The sequence below is a fragment of the Podarcis filfolensis genome, assembly GCF_964270895.1.
Source record: "Podarcis filfolensis genome assembly, chromosome: Z".
Taxonomy (NCBI): domain Eukaryota; kingdom Metazoa; phylum Chordata; class Lepidosauria; order Squamata; family Lacertidae; genus Podarcis; species Podarcis filfolensis.
In genome coordinates, this window is record NC_139617.1 from 49,060,320 (window position 1) to 49,087,704 (window position 27,385).

Consider the following 27,385-nt stretch of genomic DNA (forward strand, 5'->3'; position numbering starts at 1 on the left):
TTAGCTCCTCCTTTGGCTTCTGATTGTACATGGGGATGGCAGTGAAGAGAAGCCACAGGGATCACTGGGTTTTGCTCCATGATTTGCAAAACACACTTTTAACAAAGATTCCCAAGCAAAGCTGCTTTGTGCAGCTGTTCACGTTTCATACCTTGAACAAATCCAACCCTCCTTAATGACTGTGGGTCCTTGGCCCTCTTCCACAAGAGGGCGATCACGTTCCACTGACGGGAGGCTCCTGCCCAGGTTCAAAGGCAGGTGACTGTTTTCCACTGAACAATCGAGAATACCTCCTCCCCCCACCCATCCTGGGCCCAAAGACCCTCAGCAAAGTTAAGCTGCTTGCCTCTTCGCAGAAATCAAGCATATTTCTTAGAACTTGAGAGGCTTTAGCACCAGGCTGACGTTTGCAGAATGTTCTCAACTTTATTGCACTAGTGGCAGAAATGGAAGGATAGGAGGAATATATCCCCCCACGACAACCGCTCCCCCCCCCCTACACTTCAGACAAGAGGAATGCAGAGGCACAGCTACTCACTGGTCTGGGCTGGATATGGAAGTCCTCTGGCCATCAGTGGCAACGTTGCTTTTGGGCCTCCTGGCCACCTGGGGTCTGGGGGGCCGAACCTATGTGACAGGAGAGTGGAGACATTTTCAGCAGTTCTAACAAGCTACACAAATCATATGGACCCTACAAAAATCAACCCCTTCCTTTTCAACATGGATCCCATTTCAACATGCCTGCAAATGACAACGACACCCTTTGCTAAATGCCCTGCGTACAATTTCATCAGCAAGACGTCCAACCCTGGAAGATCAGAAGATGGTGGGTGGACAGACAGAATAACCAAACAAAGGAGTTTTTAATTTTTTGAGGGACACAGGTGACTGTTTTCCACTGAACAATCGAGAATACCTCCTCCCCCCACACCTGTGTCCTGGGGGAAGACACAGGTCAAGGAGGGGGCACTTGGTCTGCTGTGGGCATGAAGCAGGGAGAGAAAAAGCAGCAGGTGACTTTGTGAAATTCGGGGCATGAACTCCCAAAGTGAAACTTCAGGACCCACGTGTAAGTCAGAGTTGGACAGAAGCACTTCAGATTCCTAAATGCCAGAATCTATTTCCAGGAGCCCCCTTTGAAATGGGCTGGGTGCGAGGCCTGTGCAAGAATGGGGAGAAGGGCAACACTCTTCACCATCCAGGGACTTATCCAGCCTGGTGCACAGTAACGGAGAGCTCCAGAGTCCGGCACCAAACAGTCTTCAGGGTGTACATCTGTCTGCAACAAATCCACACCCCAATCCTAAGCCCTTTTATATGGAATAACCCTGATTCTAGTATTGTTTACTTACAATCGTGTAAACCAGCTTAGAACCATAAAATAAAATAAAAAATTGAGCATCCACACAATAATGGCTTCTGAGGGAAGTGCCTCACAGGTTGAAAAACCGCACTGAGTGGAGAGCACAGACTGCCCTATTAATGGATGAGGTGCTTTGGGTGTCTTTCACTGGTTTTAATGGAGTGTGTTGCCAGGAGCACAGATTCCAGGAAAGCAGCACACTCTCCTGCAGTTAAGCTAAGAGCGTAACAAGAAAGGGAGAACATAGGAAGAGCCTTCTGGATGAGGTCTCCCAGGGGCCAACCACATGCCCAGTGGGAAGTCCACAAGCAAGACATGGCAACTCTCCACACTTGCGATTCCCAGCCACTGGCAGCCATAGCTTTGCTGCCTCCAACAGTGGAGACAGAACAGTGAACTGACGAATTTGAAACTTATCTCCCAGGCAGGTTGTCAAAACATCAACACTGCAACATCAACACTGCAACATACTCACTTCGCTTAGTACCTCACAAACAGAGAGGCTAGGAATGAGCCTCCAATGGGCGGAGGTCTCACCATGCATACAGCTTGCACAAGACAGGCCCTCAAGCAAACAGGGAGCAGAACTGTGCTCTGCGCATCACTGGCTACAAATGTGGGTCTTGGCCATTTCCAAGAGTCTCCAAGGGAAGCCCCCAGCCTACTTAACCTCACTTTAAGCAGCTAGCCCTAACAGTGATTTACCGTATTTTTTGGTCTATAAGGCTCACTTTTTCCCTCCTAAAAAGTAAGGGGAAATGTGTGTGCGTCTTATGGAGCGAATGCAGGCTGCGCAGCTATCCCAGAAGCCAGAACAGCAAGAGGGATTGCTGCTTTCGCTGCGCAGTGATCTCTCTTGCTGTTCTGGCTTCTGAGATTCAGAATATTTTTTTTCTTGTTTTCCTCCTCCAAAAACTAGGTGCGTCTTATGGTCTGGTGCGTCTTATAGAGCGAAAAATACGGTGATTTATTATTTATATGCCGCCCATCTGACAGGGTGGCCCCAGCCACTTTGGGAGGCTTCCAGCATAAACGATAACATAATAAAGCACCATACATTAAAAACTTCCCTAAACAGGGCTGCCTTCAGATGTCTTCTAAAAGTTGTTTATTTCCTTGACATCTGATGGGAGGCCGTTCCACAGGGCGGGTGCCACCACCAAGAAGGCCCTCTGCCTGGTTCCCTGTAACTTGGCTTCTTGCAGGGAGGGAACTGCCAGAAGGCCCTCGGAGCTGGACCTCAGTGTCCGGGCAGAACAATGGGGGTGGAGATGCTTCTTCAGGTATACTGGACCGAGGCCGTTTAGGGCTTTAAAGGTCAGCACCAGCACTTTGAATTGTGCTAAGAAATGTACTTGGATGTTGTCCTTCGACTGGCAGGTGAAGAGATGTTCTTGGGCCAACAGCCTTTGGGGAACTGACTGTTTTTAATGAAAGGGCTGGTGCCATGCTGTTTTTATTTTAACCATTTGTACGTTTTAAACATATTTTATATATTTACATAGGTTTAATTCTATCAATGCTTCATTGTTTTTTAATGATTTTTCCGCCTAAGTTTTTAACGTTACAGAAAGGCTTTCTTATGAATGTGTCTTAAAAGAAAGGGCTTCGCATGGCCAAAACTGGCCCAAGTCAATCTTTTCTTCTTCTTCTTCTTTTTTATTATTATGCAAATAAAGACAAAGAAAGAAAAGAAAAGAAACACACACACACACACACACACACCCTACATACGTACAGACAAAAACAAAACAGGTACAAAAATAAATAAGCAACGAAAATGGAACAAATTCAAAGAATATAAACAGTAAAGTAAATAACTAAGAAAGACACTCCAGGGAGCCGTTTCTCTGCTGAGGTGCTGGCTTTTCTGGGATGGGTTCCATCTGCTTATTTTTTGGTTTTGGTTTTGACTTCTGTCAATCACTCAGCAGCTGATTTCCTGTGGCTAAGACAGTTTCTCTGTATTTCATTATATTCCTCATCTTGGTATGAGGAGTCATATTCTCACTTACTGGTTTATTCTATACACAGCCAAATCTTGGTTGTTGAACCTTGATTCGATAAACAAGTATTTAGGCATTTCCATTCCTTCTGGATAGTTTTGTTAGACTTATTCCTTAAGGCTTCGGTTAGCTTAGCAAGTTCCAAGTACTCACTTAACTTTTGTAGCCATTCTTCTTTAGTTGGTATATAATTACCCTTATAATTTTTGGCTATTAATACCATAGCCGCCGTTATTGCATAGAAAAATTGTCTTATTTTTTCTTTTGGAATTCTTCTATTTATTATCCCAAGAAGGAATGTTTATGGCTTTTTATGAAATGTAATTTTTAATAGTTTTTCATTTCATCTTAGATCATGTCCCAGAATTTTTTGATTTCTGGGCACGACCACCACATATGAAAAAAGGTTCCCAGTTGCGATTTGCATTTCCAACACTTATTGTTGTGGTTTTCATTATTTTTAGATAATTTGACAGGAGTAAGATACCACCTATACTGCATTTTCATCCCATTTTCTCTTATTTGGTAGCATGCTGTAAATTTTTGGTTTTTCTTCCATACCTTCTTCCACATCTCTAGCTCTATCGGGTCTCCTATATCCTGTTCCCACTTATTCATTGCATCTTTTATCTCTTTATCTTTTAAATGCCAATTCAAAAGTAACCTGTACATTTTGGATAGGATTTTCTTATAATTTTGCAGCAAATCTTTCTCTAAAATAGAGGTTTTATTCTCAAAGCCATTCAGTTTTTTATGTTATTTCAAAAACAGCGTTAAACGGGTGATGTTCTAGCCATGTTATACTTATTTTCTTTAGCTCTTCATAATTTTTGAATTTATAGGGCAATTATTTAATTCCATTTCTAGATCTTTATAGGTTGGCCAATTATCACCCATATTTTTCTTGTGGGTCGTTGTTGCTTCAGTCAGTGATAACCACCATGGAATTCTTGGTTCTAATATTAATTTATATTTCTCCCAGACGGCATATAAACTTCTCCTCACTATATGGTTAAGGAACCCTCTATGTCATCTTACTTTATCATAGCCCAGGTATCCATGCCATCCAAAAATATTGTCCCCAAAATATATTTTCTTCTTCTGTTTTTAATGACTTATATACCAGCCTTCATCTGAAGATCACAGGCTGGTTCACAACATAAAAATACAAAATGAGAACACAATCACAAGGCTTTTTGTAAAAGAAACAGCATTTTTGTGCTTTCCAGGGTTTTTGTCTGCAGAATAAATATTGTTTGTTTGTTTGTTTGTTTGTTTATCTTTGACAATTTATATACCACTTAATCACAAATGTCTCTAGGCAGTGTACAAAAAATTCAATAAAGTGAAAATAAAAATAAATTAAAATTATAAAATCAGAATTCAGTAAAAATGCCTGCTGGAATAATAAAATAATAATAATTGGGAAGTTCAGCGGGGGGGGGGGGCTGCCTGACCTCAGCTGAAAGGGCGTTCCATGCAGCAGAATGCTCGGCTCCTGGTGGATACGGAGCATCTGAGCCACAGAACAGTGGTTTTCCCAAAGACCTTGGTGACTGGGCAGGGATATAAAGGACCAGGTGGCTCCTGAGAAACCCGTCCCAAATCTCTTAAGGGTCTTGTAAACTGACACAAGAACCTTGAAACAGGTCTGGCAGTGCACGGGCAACCAGTGCATGCTTTTGAGCACCCCCATTACGTGCTGGGGATAGTCTGTCCCCATCAATAATCTAGCCGTAGACCAAGCCCAAGGCTGGCCCCACAGAGAGGGCATTGCAACCCTCAAGCCCTGAGGTCACCAATGCATGAATCAATGTGAGCAGGCCATCCCAGCCCAAGAATGGCTGCAGTTGGCATACCAGCTCCAGCTGGCAAAAGGCACTTTAAGTGGTTAGAAGTGTCTTTTGCCAGCTGGGCTACTTGAGCCTCCTGCGACAAAGATGGATCCAGGAGAACCCCAAGCAGTGTTTTCTCATAGGGAGTGTAACCCCTTCCAGAGAAGTCTACTGGTCAATCTCCACAATGGAATAGGCTTTGGGAGACAAGCAAAGTGCTGGTTTATGAAGGACAAAAAGTGGGTTCTCTCCCTCCCTCTCTGCTATGGCGAGGGACTCAAGGCCAGATGCTTCTGACCAAAGGAGTCGTGGCTGACCTGCCCTCCCTCAAGCCCTGGTTTGCACAGCGGGAAATGGCCCTGCCAGCATGCAGCTCAGCATGGATTCAGCATTTTGCATTTGAAATTTGCTATCAAAGCAATGGCATGAGGGCAGCAGCATTGGGGAAGCCGGGAGGACCCCAGAGAGGTCCTGAATGCCACTGCCCCACGGGAAGGAGGGAGGACCAGATGCTAGAGGCCTCAGAGACTGGCCTGCACACAAGGCTGATTCTCGCTCTGCAATCAAGACGGCTTAAGGCGCCGAATTCATGGCAGGAATAGAAGGATTAAGTTTGCGGCAACTTCGAGTGAACTTGCAAGGCGGAGAAACATGGGGGAAAAGAACAACAGAGCTAATTAGAGGAGCTGAGCTGTCAGAGCGCGGCTGCATGGCTCAGCGCCAGCAAACAAAAGGAATGGCTTGGCAATCAGCAGGATCGATGGAGGAGACTGCTTCATTAGGGATGATAAAACACAGAGAGAAGGAAAGGCAAGAGAGAGAGAAAGAAGGAGCGGGGGGGGGGAGAAAGAGGGAGAGGGAAAACTGTTTAATTAAGCCTAAAGCTGGCTTGTCACTGTGCGGCGAACACTTTCACCTTAGGGGCAGCCCTCTCGGGGTGGGGAACGCAGCCCGTTCTTGCCAGCAAAGGCAGCTCCCCAGCGCCAGGGGAGGGATGCTAAAGAGGATTGTGTTGGATCCTGAGAGGACTATTATGGGGGAGAGGGGTTGGGAGAAGGGCCAAATCACAGCAGGATTTCAGACGCTACCAAAGAACAGGGTTAAATGCGCACTGAGTGCAAAAGTGCCATGCGCCTGTGCAACAATGTGGAGGGCAAAGGCCAATCACGTGAGGGCTGAATGGGCAGTTTACAGGAATTTCTGCCTACCTGGGGACATCAGCTGACCTTTATGACACATGAGGAATCCGCCTTCCTTGAGCAACTCTCTCTCTCTCTCTCTCTCTCTCTCTCACACACACACACACACACACAGAGGTTCTTAGGGAAAGAGTACTGGAGGCGTAAAATGGATCAGGGTTCTGGAACCAGGTTTTTATTCTAAGAGTTGCTGCAGGGAAGAAAGAAAAGGAAGGTGTGGTTTGTTGGTCAGCCCTTAGGAACTGAAGGATGAGGTATTCCGAGGCAGCAGACAGTGGGCTTCCCTCATGATGTTTTGGACCAATAACTCCTATCTGCCCCGGCCACAGAAGCCATGATGCAGCTGGCGGGCACCAGGCTGGTAAAGGCTGCCCCACGTGGATTCTGTGCAGATGTCACTTCCTGAACCCAGCTGCCATGAAGCGCTCGAAGCAACAAAGAATCTGGATAGGAGCGTTGCAGGGTGGATGAGAAGCAGCACACAGCACTAGCTTTGTCCTCCACAAACCTCCATAGTGCCGCAAATGGGATCTGGCCACTGCCACAGCTCGATTAGATTGCTGCAATGTGCTCTGCGCATTTGGAAACTTCAGCTGGGGCAGAACGAAGCTTTCCTACCAGTCCAGTTCACAGTGCTGGCATTGAGCTTGAAAGCCTAAAACCAACAGTGGGGAACTTGTGGCCCTCCAAATGGTATTGGGCTCCATTTCTCATCAGCCCCAGCCATGGTCAGCAGTCAGGGATAATGGGTATTGTTGGAAGACAGTATCTGGAAGACCACAGGCTGTCAAGCCTGGGTATAGAAACATATACCCAGGGGTGGTATATGTTAGGGGTGGCTAACACCCCAGAGGACAGGATCACACTTCAAAACGACCTTGACAGATTAGAGAACTGGGCCAAAACAAACAAGATGAATTTTAACAGGGAGAAATGTAAAGTATTGCACTTGGGCAAAAAAAAGGAGAGGCACAAATACAAGATGGGTGACACCTGGCTTGAGAGCAGTACATGTGAAAAGGATCTAGGAGTCTTGGTTGACCACAAACTTGACATGAGCCAACAGTGTGACGCGGCAGCTAAAAAAGCCAATGCAATTCTGGGCTGCATCAATAGGAGTATAGCATCTAGATCAAGGGAAGTAATAGTGCCACTGTATTCTGCTCTGGTCAGACCTCACCTGGAGTACTGTGTCCAGTTCTGGGCACCACAGTTCAAGAAGGACACTGACAAACTGGAACGTGTCCAGAGGAGGGCAACCAAAATGGTCAAAGGCCTGGAAACGATGCCTTATGAGGAACGGCTAAGGGAGCTGGGCATGTTTAGCCTGGAGAAGAGGAGGTTAAGGGGTGATATGATAGCCATGTTCAAATATATAAAAGGATGTCAAATAGAAGAGGGAGAAAGGTTGTTTTCTGCTGCTCCAGAGAAGCGGACATGGAGCAATGGATCCAAACTACAAGAAAGAAGATTCCACCTAAACATTAGGAAGAACTTCCTGACAGTAAGAGCTGTTCGACAGTGGAATTTGCTGCCAAGGAGTGTGGTGGAGTCTCCTTCTTTAGAGGTCTTTAAGCAGAGGCTTGACAACCATATGTCAGGAGTGCTCTGATGGTGTTTCCTGCTTGGCAGGGGGTTGGACTCGATGGCCCTTGTGGTCTCTTCCAACTCTATGATTCTATGATTCTATGATATGATTTATTCAAAGGGAGGGATCCCTGACACATTTTTAGCAAATGATCTTCACCAGGGAGAATGTGACTTTTTAAAACATGCACAGAAATGGAGAGACTTTGCAGACTGTTTTCAAAGCAGATGCCACTGTGAGCTTGGGCCTGAGATCCTGGGACTACTTTTTGCAGAGAGGAGTCCTGCGAGTAGCAACATGATCTGAGAGACTCTGACTGCATGAAACCATCTGTGAAGCTCCCAAGAATCACTTGGGAGCATCAACAGTTTTCCTCCAAGTTGGTTCTGTGTAACCAAAGTCTCCCAAGTTGTGAGAAATTGGAATGCTGTGCAGGGATGTCCCTTCCGACATGTCCTGCGATGAAGCTTCCCATCTAGGAACAACCAGCTATTATGGCACCTTCTGCGGTTAACTCCCAGCCCTCTAATCCACCATGTTTGGCACACAGACGGGTGACAATATCTCAGAGGACAACTAAGGCATTGCAGCTGAAAGATCAAACAGCCTTGGCAAAATGGGCTTTGATGTCAAGACCAGCCAGCTTGGAGCAAGGTTGCTCAGCAGTATTTTGTCTGTGTAAACTCTTGCTGCAAGGGCCTCCTGGGAGGAGAACAAGGGGAACATGACCCAAAGCTTTTAGCTATAGGGTGATAAAACACAGAGAGAAAGTTTATTTCCTAGGTAATGAATCTAAACAAATCCTCAAGGGTCTCCAGCATCAAGGGCTCTGAACAACAGAGGCAGAAGCAATCAGCACCACCTTTGACACATGTAGGAAAGGAAATTATCAATGCATAAATCCATAACAATGACGTGCTGAGCTGAACACCCACTGCAAAGACATGCACGACCGGAACTAAACTCAGAAAACATGCACTGGAAGTTTAGAGCAAATGGCACACCCTACCTGGCTGCCAACCAACAGGAGCAGGAATCTGAAGCAGCAACAGCAGCAAAATTCCCTTATTCAGTTTTAGCAAGACAGTTTGGAAACTTGCCCTTGGTTTCTTTGATCTCACTTTCATGGAAGAAATTGGATTAAAGAAAACAGGGTTCTCTGGTAAAATGAGGGTTGCCAGGTCAAAAATCCAAAGACTGCAAGGAGAGCAGCCTGAATGACATCAACTGTGGTGCAGGGATGTTGGGGTGGGCAGTCAAGGTGTGTTTTTCACAGCAGGAGCAATGGCGTCATCTGCTGGAATGGCGTTTGTCAGGGCCAGGGGGCCTGGGGGGCAGATCCTGCCCAAGACAGGATCCTTTTTAGCTTACTAAACTTCACTGCTGACCAGGGATGTGGTCTCACCAAACCCAAGTCCAACATGCTAACCACTCTTCCACACAAGGCACCAACCTCCTTCTTTGGGCAAGGAGGAAGAGTCCTAGAATCAATGCCACATCTTCGCAGGTATCTGGCAATGAGGACATATGAAGGAGAATGAAATGCTGCTAAGACGGGACCAGCATTTCCTTAATGTAGATCCTGTGCCGAATGACTGCAAGGTCCTCTGCTTGAAAAGCTACTTGTTTCCAGTTATATGCTGATTACTGAAAGGAAAAATTAACCTGATCTTCATCTAGCAAGTCTACATTTCTGTGATTCTGTGACTGCTTTTGTTTTCTTCCAGAACACATGGAGGGCACAGATCCAGAGTGCTGAGGATGTTTGCAAACCTAGGGTCCAAATTTAGAGGCCGATGCAAGTCGTCAAAAGCTCACTAGCTAAAACTGCATGCGGAGCCTAGAGGAGCTGAAAGTGAGAGAAAGGTGTCACCAGAGCAGCAGAGACCCTGCTGAAGACAAGCAGAGCAAAAGGAAGACCTTTAGACTTAAGTCTACCAACGAAAGGGCAGTGGTTCCCTTTTGGGCTTGGCAAGGCCCACCAAGCAGGATTTAGTAAGGCTATGGAGAGCGCAGGGTTAAAGGTGGCAGCAGAAAGGAAGAACGGCCAGCTACTCACGGGCCTGGAGGAGCGGTGGATCTTGGGAGGAGGTGGTCTTGCTGGTCGGGTGCTTAGCTGTGGCATCAAAGTGGAAACTTCAGTCATCAGCAAATACAATGCACACTTGACATTGCTGCATGCTAAATACGCAGTGCCTTAAGGCCTCCTTGAGATGCACCCCCAAGCTTTTTGCAGCTGACAGGTCTAACACCACTACGGGGCAGGTAAATGGGGTGGGGAACCATCTCTAGTCCATTTCAGGAGCCCTTTTGGGGGATTAGACAAAGTCACGGAGGCAGTGGTAGTGGTCTATCATTGGATACTGGATGTGACTCCTCAATGGAGCATCCTTGTTCAGAGGCAGTCTACCTGAATACCAGCTGTTTGGAGGGGTGAGGAGAGAGGCATCAGGGGAGGCCTGTTGCCTTTCTGCCCTGCTTGCTTCTCAGAGGAGGCATCCAGTTGGACACTGTAGGAAGAAGGGCGCTAGACGGGACTGACTTTCGGTCTGACCCAGTACAGCTGCTCTTACATTCTGGGAAAACCATGCATTATATCTTTTAAGATTTATAACACATACACAGGCCAAAATACAGCACTGCAGCCACTGTGAACGTCATTTAGAAGTGTGGTGCTTTTGCAACCCTTGAAATGTGGAGAATCTGGCTGCATCTTGCCCAACCTGGTGCCATCCAGCTTTGTTCAGCTACAACTTCCATCAGCCCCAATTGCAGTCCAAAACAGCTGGAGGGCACCAGGCTGGGGAAGCCAGCTCTATAAAGGAGCAGAGAGACTAAAACCTTCACTGCACACCTGTGCTCTGCTCTATGCAGGGGTCTGCAGAACGGTTAGCAAAACCAAAAACGCTGTACTCCAAGGAAAACTGATAAGATTTTCTCCCCCCCCCCCATCTTGTCATGAGGAAATGCAAAGAGCTGCTCATGCCAGCCCCTGTGGAATCCTGCAGTGCCCAGACTCTCTCCAGCCTCTATGAAAAGTTAAGGGCTAGAAGCTTGCTTTTTTAAATTATGAAAGAAGACCAGAGATCCTCTGGGCGTGGGCTGTGATACTCAGCACCAAACTCCCATTTGAACAGTGCAACTGCATGGAATGTTTCCCCCTCCTGCCTACATGTAGGACTGGCCACAGGGGACGCATCTCATTCTCCCCGCATTTGAAGCATTCCAGTCACGGCCACGGCTGGAATGGAGGTGGCCTGTGAGGAAGGCCCTCGGTTTTCTGGCAAGGCAAGGAACAAGGGGGCTGCAGAAGGACACCCACCCACCCACTCCCACAGTGCTTTCTCTTTTCAAGTTCAGGAGCCCCCCCCCCCCCCGTCATACTGCAAACACATATTCAAAGGATGTGAAAATTATATTTACTAAAACCAGCATCCGATTTGCAGTTAATTTGTTGATGCAGCAAAACACATTGTTTCCAAAAGGTCAGAAGTGGAAGCTGTGGTGGAACATCAGCCTAATTACCTGTGCTACATAGATGAGGCTGTGGATGTCCACGCTGGTGCTGCTGAAGGCAGCTAAATTACTGTCACAGGACTGTTGTCAAAGGAACAGGCAGTGGGGTCTCCGCAAGGGAGGTGGGGCGGAATGCTTCCCGGCTCTCCTGATGGCTGCCGCGATGCACTCTGCATGCGCCCACTGCGAGGGCATTGGCCAGGAGCCTTGGCCTGAGCCCAGAGATGGTGATGGTGTGGATTTCACACCACTTCTCCAGGGTCTGAAGACACTGCCTTTGATCTCGAAAAGCCCCAGATAGGACGTGGGCTTCCTACCCTCTTTTCTTGAAAAAGAAGAGCTCGCCTGTGGTCCCAGAGAGAACGCTGGGACTCCAACTCTCATCAGCCCCAGACAGCGTCCCCAACAGGAGCTGGAGTCCAGAAACATCTGGAGAGCCACATGTTCCTCATCACTACCCTGTATCAGCAAAGGACAACCCCCTGCCACCGTAGGTTACCATATTTGTAACCTGCACAATAGGTAAGAAACACAGCAGAGTGCTCTGAGCTCTCCTGAAGTGAAGGGCGGGGGCTTCTCCAGGCAGCTCCTGCTTTATTCACTGCTAACAGTGAATAAATCTAAGGAAGTCAGATTAGCCTCAAGCAGAGGCAGGGCCTTTTCAACAGTGGCCCCGACCTGGTGGAACGCTCTGCCTCATGAGACCAGGGCCCTGCAGGATCTGATTTCTTTCCGCAGGGCCTGTAAGACAGAGTTGTTCCGCCTGGCCTTTGGCTTGGAGCCAATTTGATTCCCTCCCCCTCTTTCCTTTTTCCTTTCTTCTCCTGTGATGAGGCTGCATTTTAATTGTTTTAATGTTGTATTTTAATCTTGTTTTTAAGTTGTATTCATTCAACTCATTTTTATTATTGGTTGTTAGCCGCCCTGAGCCTGGCCTTGGCTGGGGAGGGCGGGGTATAAATAAAAATTATTATTATTATTATTATTATTATTATTATTATTATTATTATTATGACCAGTGGAGGGCTTCCGCCCGCCCATCAATGGCAACTTTGAGGACAACGGCCGGGCTTCCTAGTGCAGAATAACAGTGACTAACAGGGTTCCATAAAATAACATATAAACTGTGGAGAAAACAGAAAACAGAGGTTTTCCCCCCCCTCTCAACACTTGGGTGGATGGTGGTTAACAGATTGAGGTTGAATCCCAACAAGACAGAAGTACTGTTTCTGGGGGACGGGGGGGGGGGGGGCAGGCAGTGGGAGGCATCTGCATGACAATATGGGAAACAGGATGTTGAACCAGTTAGGCCTTTCACCTAACTACAGGGAACCAGGCAGAGGACCTTCTCAGTGGTGGCGCCCGCCCTGTGGAACACCCTCCCATCAGATGTCAAGGAAATAAACAACTATATGACTTTTAGAAGACATCTGAAGGTAGCCCTGTTTAGGGACGCTTTTAATAACTGATGTTTTAACGTATTTTTAACCTTCTGTTGGAAGCCGCCCAGAGTGGCTGGGGAAATCCAGCCAGATAGGTGGAGTATAAATAAATTATTATTATTATTATCATTGTTGTTGTTGTTGTTGTTGATGTTGTTGATGTTGTTGTTGTTGTTGTTGTTGTTGTTGTTGTTGTTGTTGTTGTTGTTGTTATTATTATTATTATTATTATTATTATTCAGACCCAGCAGGGCTCTTTTTACGTTCTCAAAAGCAAATATTGAAAAACAATGGAAGGCAGCACATATCAATCATGTTTTCAGCTGTCCACAGAATTCTTACTTCTTCACTTCTCTCAAGTGGAAACATCCTTTTTTTGGATAACCTCATGCTGCTTCCTATTTGAAATTTAAAAGTGGTGAAAAGATGAGAGGAAAAGCATCCTATTTTAGGTAATACAAGTATCACCAAAAGTTGTCATCAGTCAGGTAGTGATAAAAGCTGTACAGTTCCAAGCCAACAGCAAACACCTCCAAAGCAGATGGCCAAGACCTCCCCATCAGAACCACAAATTGGATACCCCCCCCCCCCGAAAGCCATAGAAGAGTCTGGGTTTGTGACATATGTCAGATTCTGAACAAAAGTCAAAGGCAAAACAGTGAATTGGCTGGATTCCAAGTCATGGCCAATGGGATATAAAAGCACACTGTGTGGATGCACTGTGCAGCCTTATTTGTGCCTGCCACGGATCCCCATATTCCCCACCCCCCAAGCCCGGCTTAGATCATGACCTCCTTGTTTACCAAGGCCCTGCAGCCTCTTAAAGGTCTTGCTGTTGTGGTTGGAATTTACTTATTTATTTAGAATGTCAATGCCTTTGGGGCAGTCTTACAGAATCAGCCTGAGAGTCCAACTTTCCAGTGGTGGCCTCCCCAGGCATGGAATGCTCTCCCCAAGGAAGCTTGCCTGGCACCTTCACTGTACTCCCTTTCCAGCAACTTTTAGTGGCGTTGCACACATTATTATACGGTTTTATTTGCTGCTGCTGAAATTTCATGTTGCTTTTTTATTGATTGATGATCTGTATGTTTTATTGTTCTAAACCACCCAGAAAAAACAGTTAGTGAGCAGCATATAAATAATGGAAATAAGTAAATACTGGTTACTTAATTAAAAGCATTGCTGTGCCTTCTGCTCCTTCAATATACACTGCTGCATAAGGTTAAGAGTTCTGGGCTAGGAGCTGGAAGAGACCAGGGTTCAAATACCCCCCCCCACTACCCTGAAGGTCACTGGGTGACCCTGAGCAAGGGATCGCATATCTCAGCCTAGCCTACCTCACAGGGCTGCTGTGGAGAGTCAAAGAGGATGGGGAAAACCATGGGCGCCACTTAGAGAAAAAGGTGGGATATAAATGCAACTAACAAACAAGCAAACCGTTTCCCAGACGCTTGTCTAGAGCATGAGCTCAATTCATTTTTGGCAGGGTGGGGGAGGGGACAAGAGGGGGAAATTGCTCAGAAAGTCTTTCCAAGTTCCTGAAGCGTGACAGTTGAAATGCCACCAAGAACCAGCAGACATCCACAAGAAAGTCATTGTGGGCTCCCCTCAAAGACAAAAAAACAACAAGAGAGAGGTCAGCTCCTCAAAACCTGGAACACATTCAGCCCAGCGTGCCCAGAAAACCTGTCCATCTCTGGCTTCAGCAGAGTTTAAAATCACACAGCTAATAGGTTAACAACTGTTTTTCTTCTGCTTCAAATGAAGAATATCAGGAAGCCGGGGGAATATTCGGCTTTCCAATTTGTACCGACTGCTCAGTGCTCCCTGCAATGTGTGTTTGACAGGGCTGACATTTTGTACTGCTGTGAGACGGGGGGAGTATGTGTGACATTTTTATTCATGGTGGCGTACGCCCTTGTAATGATCAGCCCCGGTCGATGTGCTTACTGCAGCAGCCCCCAAGCCCTCGGAGAACAAACAGGAGTCGAAGGTACCAGCAGTTCGGCTGCCTTGTTAGACACCGCCAGGATCCTAACGAAGAGCAAATGCTGGAAAATTTCACTGTCAAATCCTCAAGGACACTGTCAGCAGAGAGCTAACTGCATATATTTCTCATTTAAAACAAGGAAAATTCACCAATTGTGCATTAAGCAAAAGACAAAAAGCCACACCAGGTTTTTAAACTTCCTCGCCTTTTCTTCTTTTTAAAACTGGTCATTCTTGCAGCTTCTCATGGGGAGCTGCTGGTTGCCGGGCTCAATGCTGGAATACACGTCTACAAAACCCAAGGCAGACCAGCTGATTTAAGATGAATACCAACAGACATGAGCTTGATTATCTGGGGAGGAACAGAACAGTCTCTCCTCTCCTGCAGATGGAGTCATATATATAAAACTATCATTCCGGAAACATGCCAGCTTGCTGAGCTCTTGGTTGTGTTAGCACAAGAGTATGGAAGTTCAGAGGGGTTTGGGCAGAGACCCATCAGCAAGCCAACCGTCTGCCCAATTTACTAGAGGCAGAAGATTGCTGTGATGCTCACTGTTCCACTGTGTTATGCGTGTGTGCATAAGGAAAGCAACTTGGCTGGGGTCAAGTGAGCCTCACTCTACCACTCACTCCTGGCCTCAATGACCAAGTTTTGCATTTTGCAAATGTATCTGGCTGTCCTTCCTTGTTTCCCTCCTCATTCCCCTAACCTCCCAAACTTCTCAAAGCAACAGGATACCAGCTGAGAACTGCAGAGAAGCCTACACACAAGGAGGCAATAGCCTGCAGAGCTCTGTCCCTCCCCAGGCTGTACTTTCTTCAACCGAGCAAACTGTTCAGGGGAAGAGGGATAAGCACCGCTTCCTGTACTCTCTGGAAGAGCAAGGCTTCCACTGAGAATCCAGGCACATCTTCCTTCGGCTTCCCGATGGGTCAGGCATGTCACAGGCATGGCTTAAGGCTGTGACAAGAGTGCGACTGATGGCAAAAACTTCTCCTCCCCCTCATTTCTGTGGCAGAGTCTTGGTGGAGCTTCACAGGTTTGCACCAAACATGTCATGATGGGCTCCTCTTTAGCACATTCTGCAGCAAGATTTCACTTTCAGATGCATTTTTGCCACGTAACTGGAGGGGTTCCTGTAGGGATTACATCCTTTCTCTCCCACTCACTGGGGCATAAGGACTGAGCAGCACGCATGCGTACTATTACACTGGAGAAGGAAAACTGTTTGACAAAGAGCTTCAAAAGCAGAAAAAAATATATCTCAAAATGGAAACAGATGACTTTTTCCTCCCATCAGCCAGTTATGACCCAGCCGCAGAGCGGCCCAGCTGTGAAACCGTTCCATGTTACATTCTGTACGGCATCCCTCTAGGGCCACTTCCTGCAGTGGTCAAGAGACCAGGGTATGGAAGTCAGAACCACCAGCTAAAGGTTGCAACTTCAGCAATAATGGAAATTAAGAACGGGTCTAGACACGCACAGCTCTTCTAGCTCCTTGATCTTGAACTCAAAGCTCCATAAACAGGCAAGAGAACGTTGCAGGTTTGGCTGCTTCAGATTTAACACGCTCAAAAGATTCTGAATACCACCAATTCCCTGCCTTGTCCCTTAGCGACATGGTGCAAAGCGACAGGAACTGCAGCCGTCCCCACTCCCAAAGAGAGCGAGGTTTCAAGCTCCGGAACTGAGCAAAGGCAGCAAACAGGGTTCTCTCCACACAGCCTGACGGCTGCAATTCTCAAGATAGGGGCTTAGCTAGCTTAGAATCAATAGAATTGCAGGGTTTGAAGAGATCCCTCAGAGGCAATGTAGCCTAACCCATGGAAATGCAGGAATCACAGCTAAAGAATCTCGGGCAGATGGCCACCCGACCTCTGTTTCAAAACATCCGCCACCTTCTGAGGCATCCCATTCCACTCCCAAACAGCCTGTCCTGCTTTTTGCAGGAAGAGTAATGCTGTAGTGACCTTGTTTTCCCAGGCTGCCTGAGAATCTGCTGCGAAACAACTGCACAGCCAGAAATGCTCCGATGGCACACAGAAGAAAACCTCCAGCTGGACAGAGCAAGACGTAGCCCAGGTCGCCCTGAAGCTGCCTGGTCATCTAAGCTGCACTTGGGCCTCTTTGCCAGAAGAGTGATGACAAGGGGCACCACCGGCTGCTGCCAGCTACAGCCAGGCAAGCCCTAATGAGTTAAAATTAAATGTTGCCGTTGGCTCGCCAGCCCTTTCCCTCCTCCCCTTCAGCTAATCTGTCACTTAATGAAGAAAAGGCCCGCTTGCTTGGTGGCGTAGGACAGGGAGAGCCGAGCTGCCGGCTCACTTTCAGCAAGCTGATTAAGGATTTCAACCCACAGCAGCCAGCAGAAGTCTCCCAGAAAAATAAATAGACTGTATGCAAATGTGTTTGTCACTCTGACAGCACATCTCAATTAAGGCGTCTTGCTGGGGCTGGTGGGCTGAGGAGCTGCCACAGCCACAGCAAGCCAGCCTGCGCTACTGATATGTAACACAGCCAGTGTGGTGTTGTGGTGAAGAGTGCTGGAAGAGGACTTGGGAGACCAGGGTTTGAATCCCCGCTTGGCCACTGAAGTTCTCTGGGTGGCCTTGGGCCAGTCCTTGTCTCTCAGCCCAGCCTGCCTCACAGGGTTGCTGTTCCAAGGGTAAAAGCAGGAGGGGAAGCACCATGTACCCCACCTCGAGCTCCTCTGGAGGAAAAGGTGGTTTATAAAATAATAATATACAAATAATAATAAAAAGACTAGGGAGGAGGCGCTTGACCCTCACCAACATGAATGCATTTTCTGAATAAAGGATGTCATGATGAGAGCAGACATGGGTAGCAAGGAATAATTGAGGAAGCGAACACCCCTCTTTCACTTCTTCTTCTCGTTCTGGGAATGTGCAAACCACTCCAACTTCACCTGGATTTTCACTCCTTTTTAATTATCTGTATGAGGGACTTAAAATGCAACATTAAACGTAATATAATAATAATACTGGGGTTTCTACTCTCATCTCCACACTAAAACCCATCCCTTCTCAGGAAAAATGCTTTGACAGCTTTTAATCCGAATTATCACCAAGCTATAAATGTGGACAAAGGTTTGGCAGAATGTGGCGTCTGCAATGTAAGGACGGTCGTTAATGTGTTTCTCTTGAGGAGAGACCCAAAGCAGCGGAACAAACAAAGGCAAAGAAAGTGGGAGTGGAGAGTTACTGTAAAAACTACCATCATTTTGGAACAATCTCATTCTGCCTTATTAACCCACCCTGGTAACAGCAGCAGCACACAGATTTTCTGCTCCCCATGTAAATCCTTTGTGTGCAATATCCCAGACACAAAATGACTTTGCTTGGTGTTCTTTGAAAAGTAGTTGTCTTCTAATGATGAATAGAGAAGAGGAACGTTGCTATTCGTTAGAATAAAAAAGGAGCTGTTGGAGCACCAGCCCAAAAGCTCTCAGGGTCCCCTGGAAGACACATGAGGCCACCACCATCATGTGTGAGCCTGGTCAGTGCCTGAAAGGGGTGATTGCCTGGGAACTACATGTATGCTGCCTTGGGTTCTATGACAGAAGGAAGGAAATAAGTGCAAGAAAGTAAAACGAAGCAATCCTGTAATGATAAACAAAGTGGAAGGGAGATACATTTCTGCAACACAAGAGCAACTGATCTCAAACCCATTCACTCAAGCAGAGAAAAATACTCCAATAGCTGGGCAAATACAGAAATTTCATTAGGAGGCTCTGAAGCCCTGTTCTAAATATACATGTCTCTCTCCACGTGTGTATGTTAGAGAGTGAGTGAGGTTTGCATAAAAGCAGCCATTATAAAGATACACCAGTGAATGATTGCATCTTATGCGTAAGGAGACATGAGTTTTCAAACCTGTGTGTGCATTTAAATGAAAACATTTGGTGCCTTAATGTGGCACCCAACACTACTGTTATTTAAAAAGCATTAAAGCGTTTAAAAATAATAGTGCTATTTCAGTATTCAGTATAATTATACCTACCGTCACATGGACACTTGGAGAAATCAGGTATTAATTCACACCTGCCCTTTAATATTTAAACTTCACAGACTAGTAGGAAAGATTAGATTAAAATTAAAACTGGGGCCAACAAATCTTGTGACAACAAAAAGTGAACCCATCACACTTCTCTCCCACCACCACCCCCGCTAAGGCGAAAGCTGGAAAGTTGATCTCAGTAGTTTTGTATATGTTTTTCTAATTATTAACCACTCCAATCCCAGTGAAGTTTCACAAATATATTGCCAGGGCCATAATAAAAATAACCAGCCTACAGAGCACCAGAGTCAATACAGAAATATGCTATTAAAGAACCATTAATTGATTTTCCAACCACAGTTCATTGCTTTTTCTGTTCAAAGTGTGCCGAAGTGCCTATTATAATAAGCCGCTCGCTGCTGACACTAATAATTGGGCTAGATAACAGAAGACACCTTAAACGGAGTCACAGGGAAGGAAAAAGCCGTCGCCTCCGCGATGGAACCGGCAGGATGCTTCCCCTTTCCAGGTTAATACATGGCAAGAGACCCTCAGAAGTATGAGCAAGAGAAACACAGGCAGGGGCATGGTGTGCAAGCCTTGTGAGGGCTTCAGATCTGAGTCAGCTGCCACTTCCAACTTTCAAGCAAGCCACTTGTGCGAAGCAGAAGATGCTGCACAGCTCCAAATCCAGGTGTCTTTGTAGCGATGTGCAAAGTCTGGTTTTGTGCACACAATAACCCTTTCACACAACATGGATTGCCCGTGATCCAACAGATTTCGGGGCTGCACATGACCCAGAACTGCTTGGCTTCCCAGGGACCAATATGAGTCTGTGTGTGCATCTTCCTACAGAGAAAGCAAAAAGGAAGCCAAGGCGTTTGAATCATGCACTTCAAATAATTCCGACCTCCGACACGTACCTGCCCAAAGTGCACAGTGATTGGCCTTCTGTCCTCGTGGAGTCTGGGATCTCTTTGTTCAGCCAGTGGGGAAGGAGTTGTCCATGGCAGGGAGTTTTCTGGCACAGTGGAGCAGCCGTTCTCTGCAACGTCCTGTATGGTAGGAAATGGTGAATTGCATGGCCAGGAACACTCTTGATTAAGGGCGAGGGGCAAAAAGGAAGGACTCGGGGATAAAACTGACTGAACAAGTTTTGATGTTAGGAATGACAACAGCAACAACAACAACAAAAAAGCATAGATAAAAGAAACCAATTAGCATATAAGCCACGGCCACACTTTTGTTCTTTCACAAGTTATATAAAAACTCAACACACATGCCACAGAATAACAAAATATTCCCCAAATTCCAACTTTGGATGAAGTGGCCCTAAGTAAATACATAAAATTAATCAGACATAAAGGCGGTCCACCAAAGACAAACTAGGCAAAAACCAAAACCATTGCACAATCCAAAACAAAGCATATGGAATAACAAGACTGCTGGAGCAGAGCCAGGCTGACGTCTGCAAGGGAAAGTCCTGTCTCACAATCCTACTGGAATTCTTTGAGAGCATATTGTTAAGAGCTTGTGGGGTGCCTTGAACACCCTTTCTAATTCCTGGACCCTGCCTTCTAATTCCTGGGTGCTAGACACTGGATTTAACATGTTAAAATTAAGCCAGGCTGGCTTCCTGTGCTCAAGAGATCACCTGACAGAGGGGCCATTAGAAGAGAACAAAAGGGAAGGTGAGGAGCCATTATGGGACACAAAGGAGTGGCTGTATGCCAGAGGGCAGAGAGGTAAGCTCCCTCCCTCAGCTCTAAGACAGCAGAGCAGAGTTTAGGAATGCAGTTGGCCTTGATGTGAGCTGAAGGGAAAAGGTGGCAGTCTGTTAAATGCAGTAAGCTGCAGCAGAGGGCCAGAGAGCCATGGCTGATTTCTGCTGGCATCCAAAGCTGTGGCCATGGGAGAAGAAACCTCTTGGAGAGTTAATGCTGTGAGCCCCTCCATTGCAGGCTTATGTAAATAAGCCATATATCCTAAAGACACCACAGTCTCCGCTGTGTCTCATGTCCAAAGGAAACACAAACCCTGGCAAAGCACCTGGAACCCCTGGAATCTCACACCTCCCAGCATATAACAATATAGACAGAGGCGATCTGGTTGACATTGTGTACCTGGACTTTCAAAAAGCTTTTGACAAAGTACTTCACCAAAGACTCCTAAGTAAGCTTAAGAGCCACGGAATAAGAGGAGAGGTCCTCTTGTGGTTAAGATGCAGGAAGCAAAGAGTAGGAATAAATGGGAAGTTCTGCAAAGGGAGAAAAGTAGAAAGTGGATTCTCCTAAGGATTGGTACTGGGACCTGCGATCTAGAGTGAGCAGTGGGGTGGCTACGTTTTCTAATAACACTAAATTGTTCAGAGTAGTTAAAACAAAAAGATCGTAATGGACCTCTGCAAACTGAGTGAGTGGGCAGGAAAATGGCAAATTCAATTCAATGAAAACAAAGTGAGGGACGTTGGAGCAAAAAAAACCCCTGAATTTCACATATGTGCTCATGGGGTCTGAACTGGAAGTGACAGACCAGGAGTGAGACCTTGGGATCATAGTGGAAAGATTGAGGAAGTGTGCAATGGCTCTGTGTGAACAAAGCTAATTCCATGCTAGGGATCATTAGGAAATGAATTGAAAATAAAACTGCCAATATCATAGAGCCATTGTATAAATGTCTGGTGTGACCACATCTGGAGTAGTAGTAGCAGTAGTAGTGCTCCACCCTCTGACGGGTTGCCCCAGCTACTCTGTGTACAGTCCTGGTCACCTCGTTGCAAAAAGGATATTGTAGAATTGGAAAAGGTAATCAAATTTATTTTAATACTGATGCAGAAGTTGGTTGTTACCTTTGAGGGAAAGCAAGAGGAAACAAGGAGGACCATTTTGTAGTATCTACCAGCAGTTAATTTTAGATAGTTCAAGAAGAGGCCCAGAAGTTGAGGGCTTGCAATAAAGTAAAAGTCCACAGAGGGTTTACCAACCATATTCTTAGAAATGCTTTGTATAAGGTATGAAATAGATACCAACCACCACTAGAGCCATATGCACCATGGTGGCTGTCCCTGCTAGAGGCGTTCGCAGTAAAAAATTTAAATATTGAAAGTAATTGGGCAACATATACTCAATTATTAAGAGAAGATCAAGGACAATTAAAGTTAAAATCATTTGAGGAGATAAGACACTATCTTACCGATTGGCTCCAAATTAAATAATGTTTTCAATTCAGATAAAAAATTAGGTTTTGGAAAAGAAGAATCCAAATTACAAAAAGTATTATTAAAAAACAACAAGAAATTATTATCCAAAACTTATGATTTGATACTAGAATGGGAATTAAAAGAGAAATAAATAAAAGAAGTAATGGTCTAATGGGCCCAAGACATCGGCCATGTAATACAGATAGAACACTGGGAAAGACTTTTGAAGTTGGGTATAAAATTTACCGCCAGCCATTCCATAAAAGAGAACAAAATGAAAATGTTTTATAGGTGGTATATGTCACCCTCCAAACTTGCCAAAATATGTAAGTTAAAATCTAATCTGTGCTGGAAGTGTGAGGAGGTGGAGGGGACTATGATACATGCATGGTGGGGCTGCAAAAAAGTTAAAAGATTCTGGGGATGTCTCTACAATGACGTAAAAAAGATGTTAAAAATGTCTATAGAGAAAAAACCAGAAGCGTATCTATTGGGTATCTTAGGAAAGGACATCCCACAAGATAAGAAAAAATTATTCTTATATGCCACAGCCGCAGCCAGGCTACTACTTGCAAGGAACTGGAAAGGAAATGTTATCCCCACAAAGGAAGATTGGATCTGTAATTTAAGCGAATTCATAGAGTTGGCGAAGTTAACAGCCACCATAAGGCATCGGACTAATCAGAATTTAAGGTCAGAATGGCAATGCTTTGAGGATTACATGAAGAAACATATTCTAAGGATAATATGTTGGTATGTATAGACTAAGTTTGTAAAGTAGAACACGAAAAAGGTAATATATTAAGGATATTAAGGATGACCAAAAGACGCCATGTTAGTAATAATCTAAAGATTAAGAGATGATGAGTATTGGGGGAGGGAACCCACATGGGTGTATGATTTGGTTTCTGTCTTTGTTTCTGGTTATTTATTTATTTATTTTTGTTATTCTTTTGTGTTGTTATTGCTAACTGAATATTGTGTACCTTTGGAAAATAAAATAAAATTGGGGGGGGGGGGAGAAGTCAAGGGTTTGCTATTGAGGCCCCTTAAAACTGCAGTTGACATGTTATGGGAGCCTGAGAATGGCCAGGTCAGGAATGTAAAGCCCTGTTGTGGATGTTTGCCCTTGGAGAACCGGTGCTTGAACTGAATCCAACCCATCTGAGCATCCCCTGGCGGATATTTTAAACACTCAGTGGCCAGCAATAGATCTCTATTGGCTACAGAAAGACCTCTACTATGAACACACACACACCCCGGCTTCTGTTTCCATGTGGGGCACTTCGTTGACTGTGCACCAACTTCCTTACAACAATGCAATTTGGTACAGTAAGTTGTTGCAGGCCACCCTGGTTCACTGGCTCCTTTCCCTTGTGCACATGCAAATGTCAAGTCTGATTTTTGAAAACTCTTAAAGTTAAGTAAGCTGTACCCAAAGCTAGCTAAATGCCATGTCAAAGTGCCTTCTAGACCCAGAGTCTCCCACAACACTGACAGGTGAACCCAGTATTGTCTACCCTTGACCAGCAGTGACTCTCCAGGGTCTCAAGAAGGGAAGGGTCCCTCTCACCTCCTGCACAAGGATCCTTCTTCCTGGAGATGCTGGCAGTGCTCATATCCAAGACCTTCAGCAGGTTTGGTCCACCAGTGAGCTATGGCCCCTCCTTGCTGATTTTTTGAGTAATTTTAGACCTGGTGCTTAATCAAAGCAGGGTCAAATCCACAAGCTTACATTTGATTTAACAGAGAATATTCAGGAAGGTAATTACAGCTCTTGCCCCCTTGCTTTCAGGACTGACCATAAGAAACAGACAAACAAACAAAAGCAACCATAAATCATGTTTCATTGAAGCTTTGCAATGTGCAAATATATTTAAATGTAACGGATCAATCCATTAGTTAAAAGCGGGACAGCTGATAATATTTTTAAGTAGTCTTCAACCGATTGCTAGTAAGGAACGGTGGGAACTGACAAGCCAACACCTTTTGGCCTTTAAGAAAATTGAACTAAACTAGTGACTTGAGTTCATGGTTAGGTGAGTGTGTGTGTGCGCATGCATGCCATGTAATGAAAACATGTTGAGACGAAGCAAGATTGAGGGGCAGTCTTTGCAGAGACAGGGAGGCAGGAGCTCCTAGAAGATCAGAGAAGACTGAAAGCTTGGGACAATCAGTTGAGGAAGAAAGCCTGCAACCTGGTGATCCTCAGTTTTAAACCCCTTTGCAACAATGTCAAGGAAACAGTGCTTGGTAAATATAGAGAGAGCACTGAACGCACACATGACCCCGAAGCCAGCTGCTTTGATGGAGTGACCTTTGACATGCCCCCTCAAGTTCTACTCTTGCTCAAACACTATAATGAGACATGTAAGCTGATAGCCAATTAGAAATGATTCTTTTGGACACAGGATGACCTAACACACTCAGGTCAAAGAAGACAAAGGATAGATGGACCTTATGAAGAGCTTTGTCTGCTCCAGACAGAAAAACAAGAGGACTTTTCAGACCCAGCTGGTGGAGCCACCGTCCATCAAGGCAGGCAGGAAGGGTGGCAGCGGAAATTAAAAACTTGTTAAAGAGAAGCCCCTAGACAGAAACTTTGTATGAATGGTACAATACCCTCTTGTCTTTGTAGAACACAACAAAGTGGACATCAGGGGGCAGGAGCCATGGATGTAAGAGACACAACTTTGTCAAAGAGATTGAGACCATATCTGGCAGAAACGAGCAAAACAAGTCAGAAAAAAAGAGGTCAATGCCATTGCTGGAACACCTTGACAGGTGGTGGAGAACAGCCCTTGTAATGGTGTAGTTTCTCAGGTGGATTTCAAGAGTACACAAGCACAGAAGGCAAAACAAAGGCCTGGTGAGAGAAGGTGAAGAATTCTGTGAGGTCCTTTTGCAAACCTCTTGAGCTATTTTTACACAGAGTGGCGCTGTAAGGTAAGGGCCCAGGTGAAGAAGTGAAGGTTCACCAACCTCCATGACCTCTTCTCATTTCAACTTGACAAGTCCTAGCGGGTTTTCCATTTTGAAGGGGTAGGGACAGACACATGTCTCCTTTGGCAATTCCATTGCTCAGGTAACACAGAGAGATGCCCTTCATCCACAGAAGAGTTACAAGGAACAAAGCAACTGGAGATCCTAAGCAGCCTTTGAAAAGTCACATCAAGAACATGTAAGACGGGTGTCCAGCTGTGTCTTCTAGTTGTGTGTCCTGCAAATCGACTGAGATGTATGCATGAGCATTACAGCACAGGGGATAGTGTTCTGAAACTGTTCAGAAGAGGACAAAGAAAAGGCGCCACCGAAAAGGAGAACGAGGGCACAGAAGCAGCTGCATTGGTTTGTGGCAGCAGGAAAAAGAACTGCTCAGGTGACTAAGTGTTCATCCACTGAAGCTTATTCCAGACAGCACTGGAGAAGCATTCACTTGGGTGGTGATTCACTCTCTTAAAACATGGAAAGCCACCTGGTTGATTTGAACAGGTCACCTCCCTGGCCTTAGGCTGAGGTTTTCAACACCATACTGACCAAAGCAAGCTGCATCTTTGACCCTAAGAACATTTGTGAAAGGGACCTCACGCTTAGAAAAAGACCAGCCTCCTGGTGAAATATTTAAAAAACAATGCTAGCTCTACTCATTGAAATCAACGGGCACAATTATTTTTTTATTTCATAAAACTTATATACTGTAGGGAAAAACCTCAAAGCAGTTTACAAAAAAAGATTTTGAGTTCCTCTCAATTTTAACCGACTTATCTACATTCATTTCAGTACGCCTACTCTTATTAGAACTTGGTTTGATACAACCCACTGGTCCTACAAGAAATATTTGCTCTGACATGTTGAGTTAAGCTGAGCATTCAAGACCAGCTTCCCAAATACTTGGACAATACAGCAATGGACCAGATGCCTGCAAGGGTCCTCTGCAGGGAAGCCTCTCTCTGGAACCCCGAAGGAAACAGGCATTGATGGGCTCCCACACTGGGGATTTCCAGAAAGCACACAACTACGTAACTTTTTATCAAGGGTTTTGAGAATGTGCAATGCTTTATATTTATTTATTTATTTAAATACCAGGGAGGTGCATAGCAATACAAAAACCATTAAAAGCAATACCAAACAATAATTAAAATGATTGGCCACCCAAGGAATTTTTAAAGCAAATTGTTATGTATCGTTTTCTTTCTGCTTACTGTGTTATTGGTTGGTTGTTATTTGAATTGTCTACTGTCTATTGTATTTTATTGTTTTATTGTACTGCAACGTGCCTTGGGACCTTTGGTGAAGGCCAAGTTACCAGTAAATATTCCCATCTCCCCGGGGTGGTGTGGGCACCTGAAGCAGTGACCCAGTGAGATCCCTCTGACTCTGTGGGTTTCTGTGGGTCTCTGCCAGATCCTTGATCCTGGAGGTTTGAGCCTCTCTTCCTTTCGTATTCCAGGACAGTAAGAAGTTTTGCACAGACCAGACTCCTCCTCTCCCCCCACCCCAGGTATATTACATATTATGCTCAGATGTGAAGGAAAAGGAACTGCTCTCTGCCCATCCATGCAGGCACACTTTCCCCAAAGAACATCCATTTTAGGGCTAAAAATCTTTGGCTCATCAAGGCGACGGCCTAACATAGAACAAGCTTCCACCCCCCTCGTACTGTGGCATTAGAGGCCCCTGGAAATGGTGCACCTCAAAGGCACCACAAAGTACAAGGGGTTGAAGGACAAGGCTTCTCTTGGAACTAGCAAATAAACTAGCAGCCTCATTTGCAGCTGGCCACTGATGCCTTCCTTTCACCATTTGCAGGGCCAGAAAACAGTGCCCTCCTCCCTCCTCCTGGCTCTTCCCTTGCGCTGCCCAATTCTACGGAGCCGGGTTTCAAAAGAGACAGAGTAAGATGATAGCTTGACATGGACCACCTTCTTCCATTTGTAAAATGGGGCAAAAAAGGCTGCCTTTACTTTTATTTTATTTTTAAAAAATGTCCCTGGGCATGAAATGAAGCTGCCATGCTTTTTCTCTGTTAACAATCTTTTGCTCTCATTCATAAGGAGGCAGTGGAAATGATTGCAGATGCTTTTAAAACCCCAGACCACAAACGGAGGTGGTATGGGAAGGGAGCTCCATTCAATCTCTGCGATCATATTAGAGGAGGACCTTACATACACCAGCCTGACCTCTCCAGAGGTCAACCCAGCATTACCCATTTGCAATTCAAACCCAG

General features: G+C 45.5%; 1 protein-coding gene across 10 annotated transcripts in view; it reads right to left on the reverse strand.

The window, feature by feature from the left end:
- DENND1A (DENN domain containing 1A) overlaps positions 1–27,385 on the reverse strand; it is a 263,639-nt gene that overhangs the window by 15,834 nt on the left and 220,420 nt on the right. For 6 of the 10 annotated variants that reach the window (XM_083597231.1, XM_083597226.1, XM_083597234.1 and 3 more), the window contains 3 exons: positions 19,883–20,014; positions 10,051–10,107; positions 539–627 (listed from right to left, as the gene is read on the reverse strand). In XM_083597231.1, coding sequence (XP_083453357.1) covers positions 539–627; positions 10,051–10,107; positions 19,883–20,014 — 278 coding nt within the window. The remainder of the gene's footprint in view (positions 1–538; positions 628–10,050; positions 10,108–19,882; positions 20,015–27,385) is intronic. The other 4 variants (XM_083597233.1, XM_083597229.1, XM_083597232.1 and 1 more) reach the window with 1 other exon arrangement.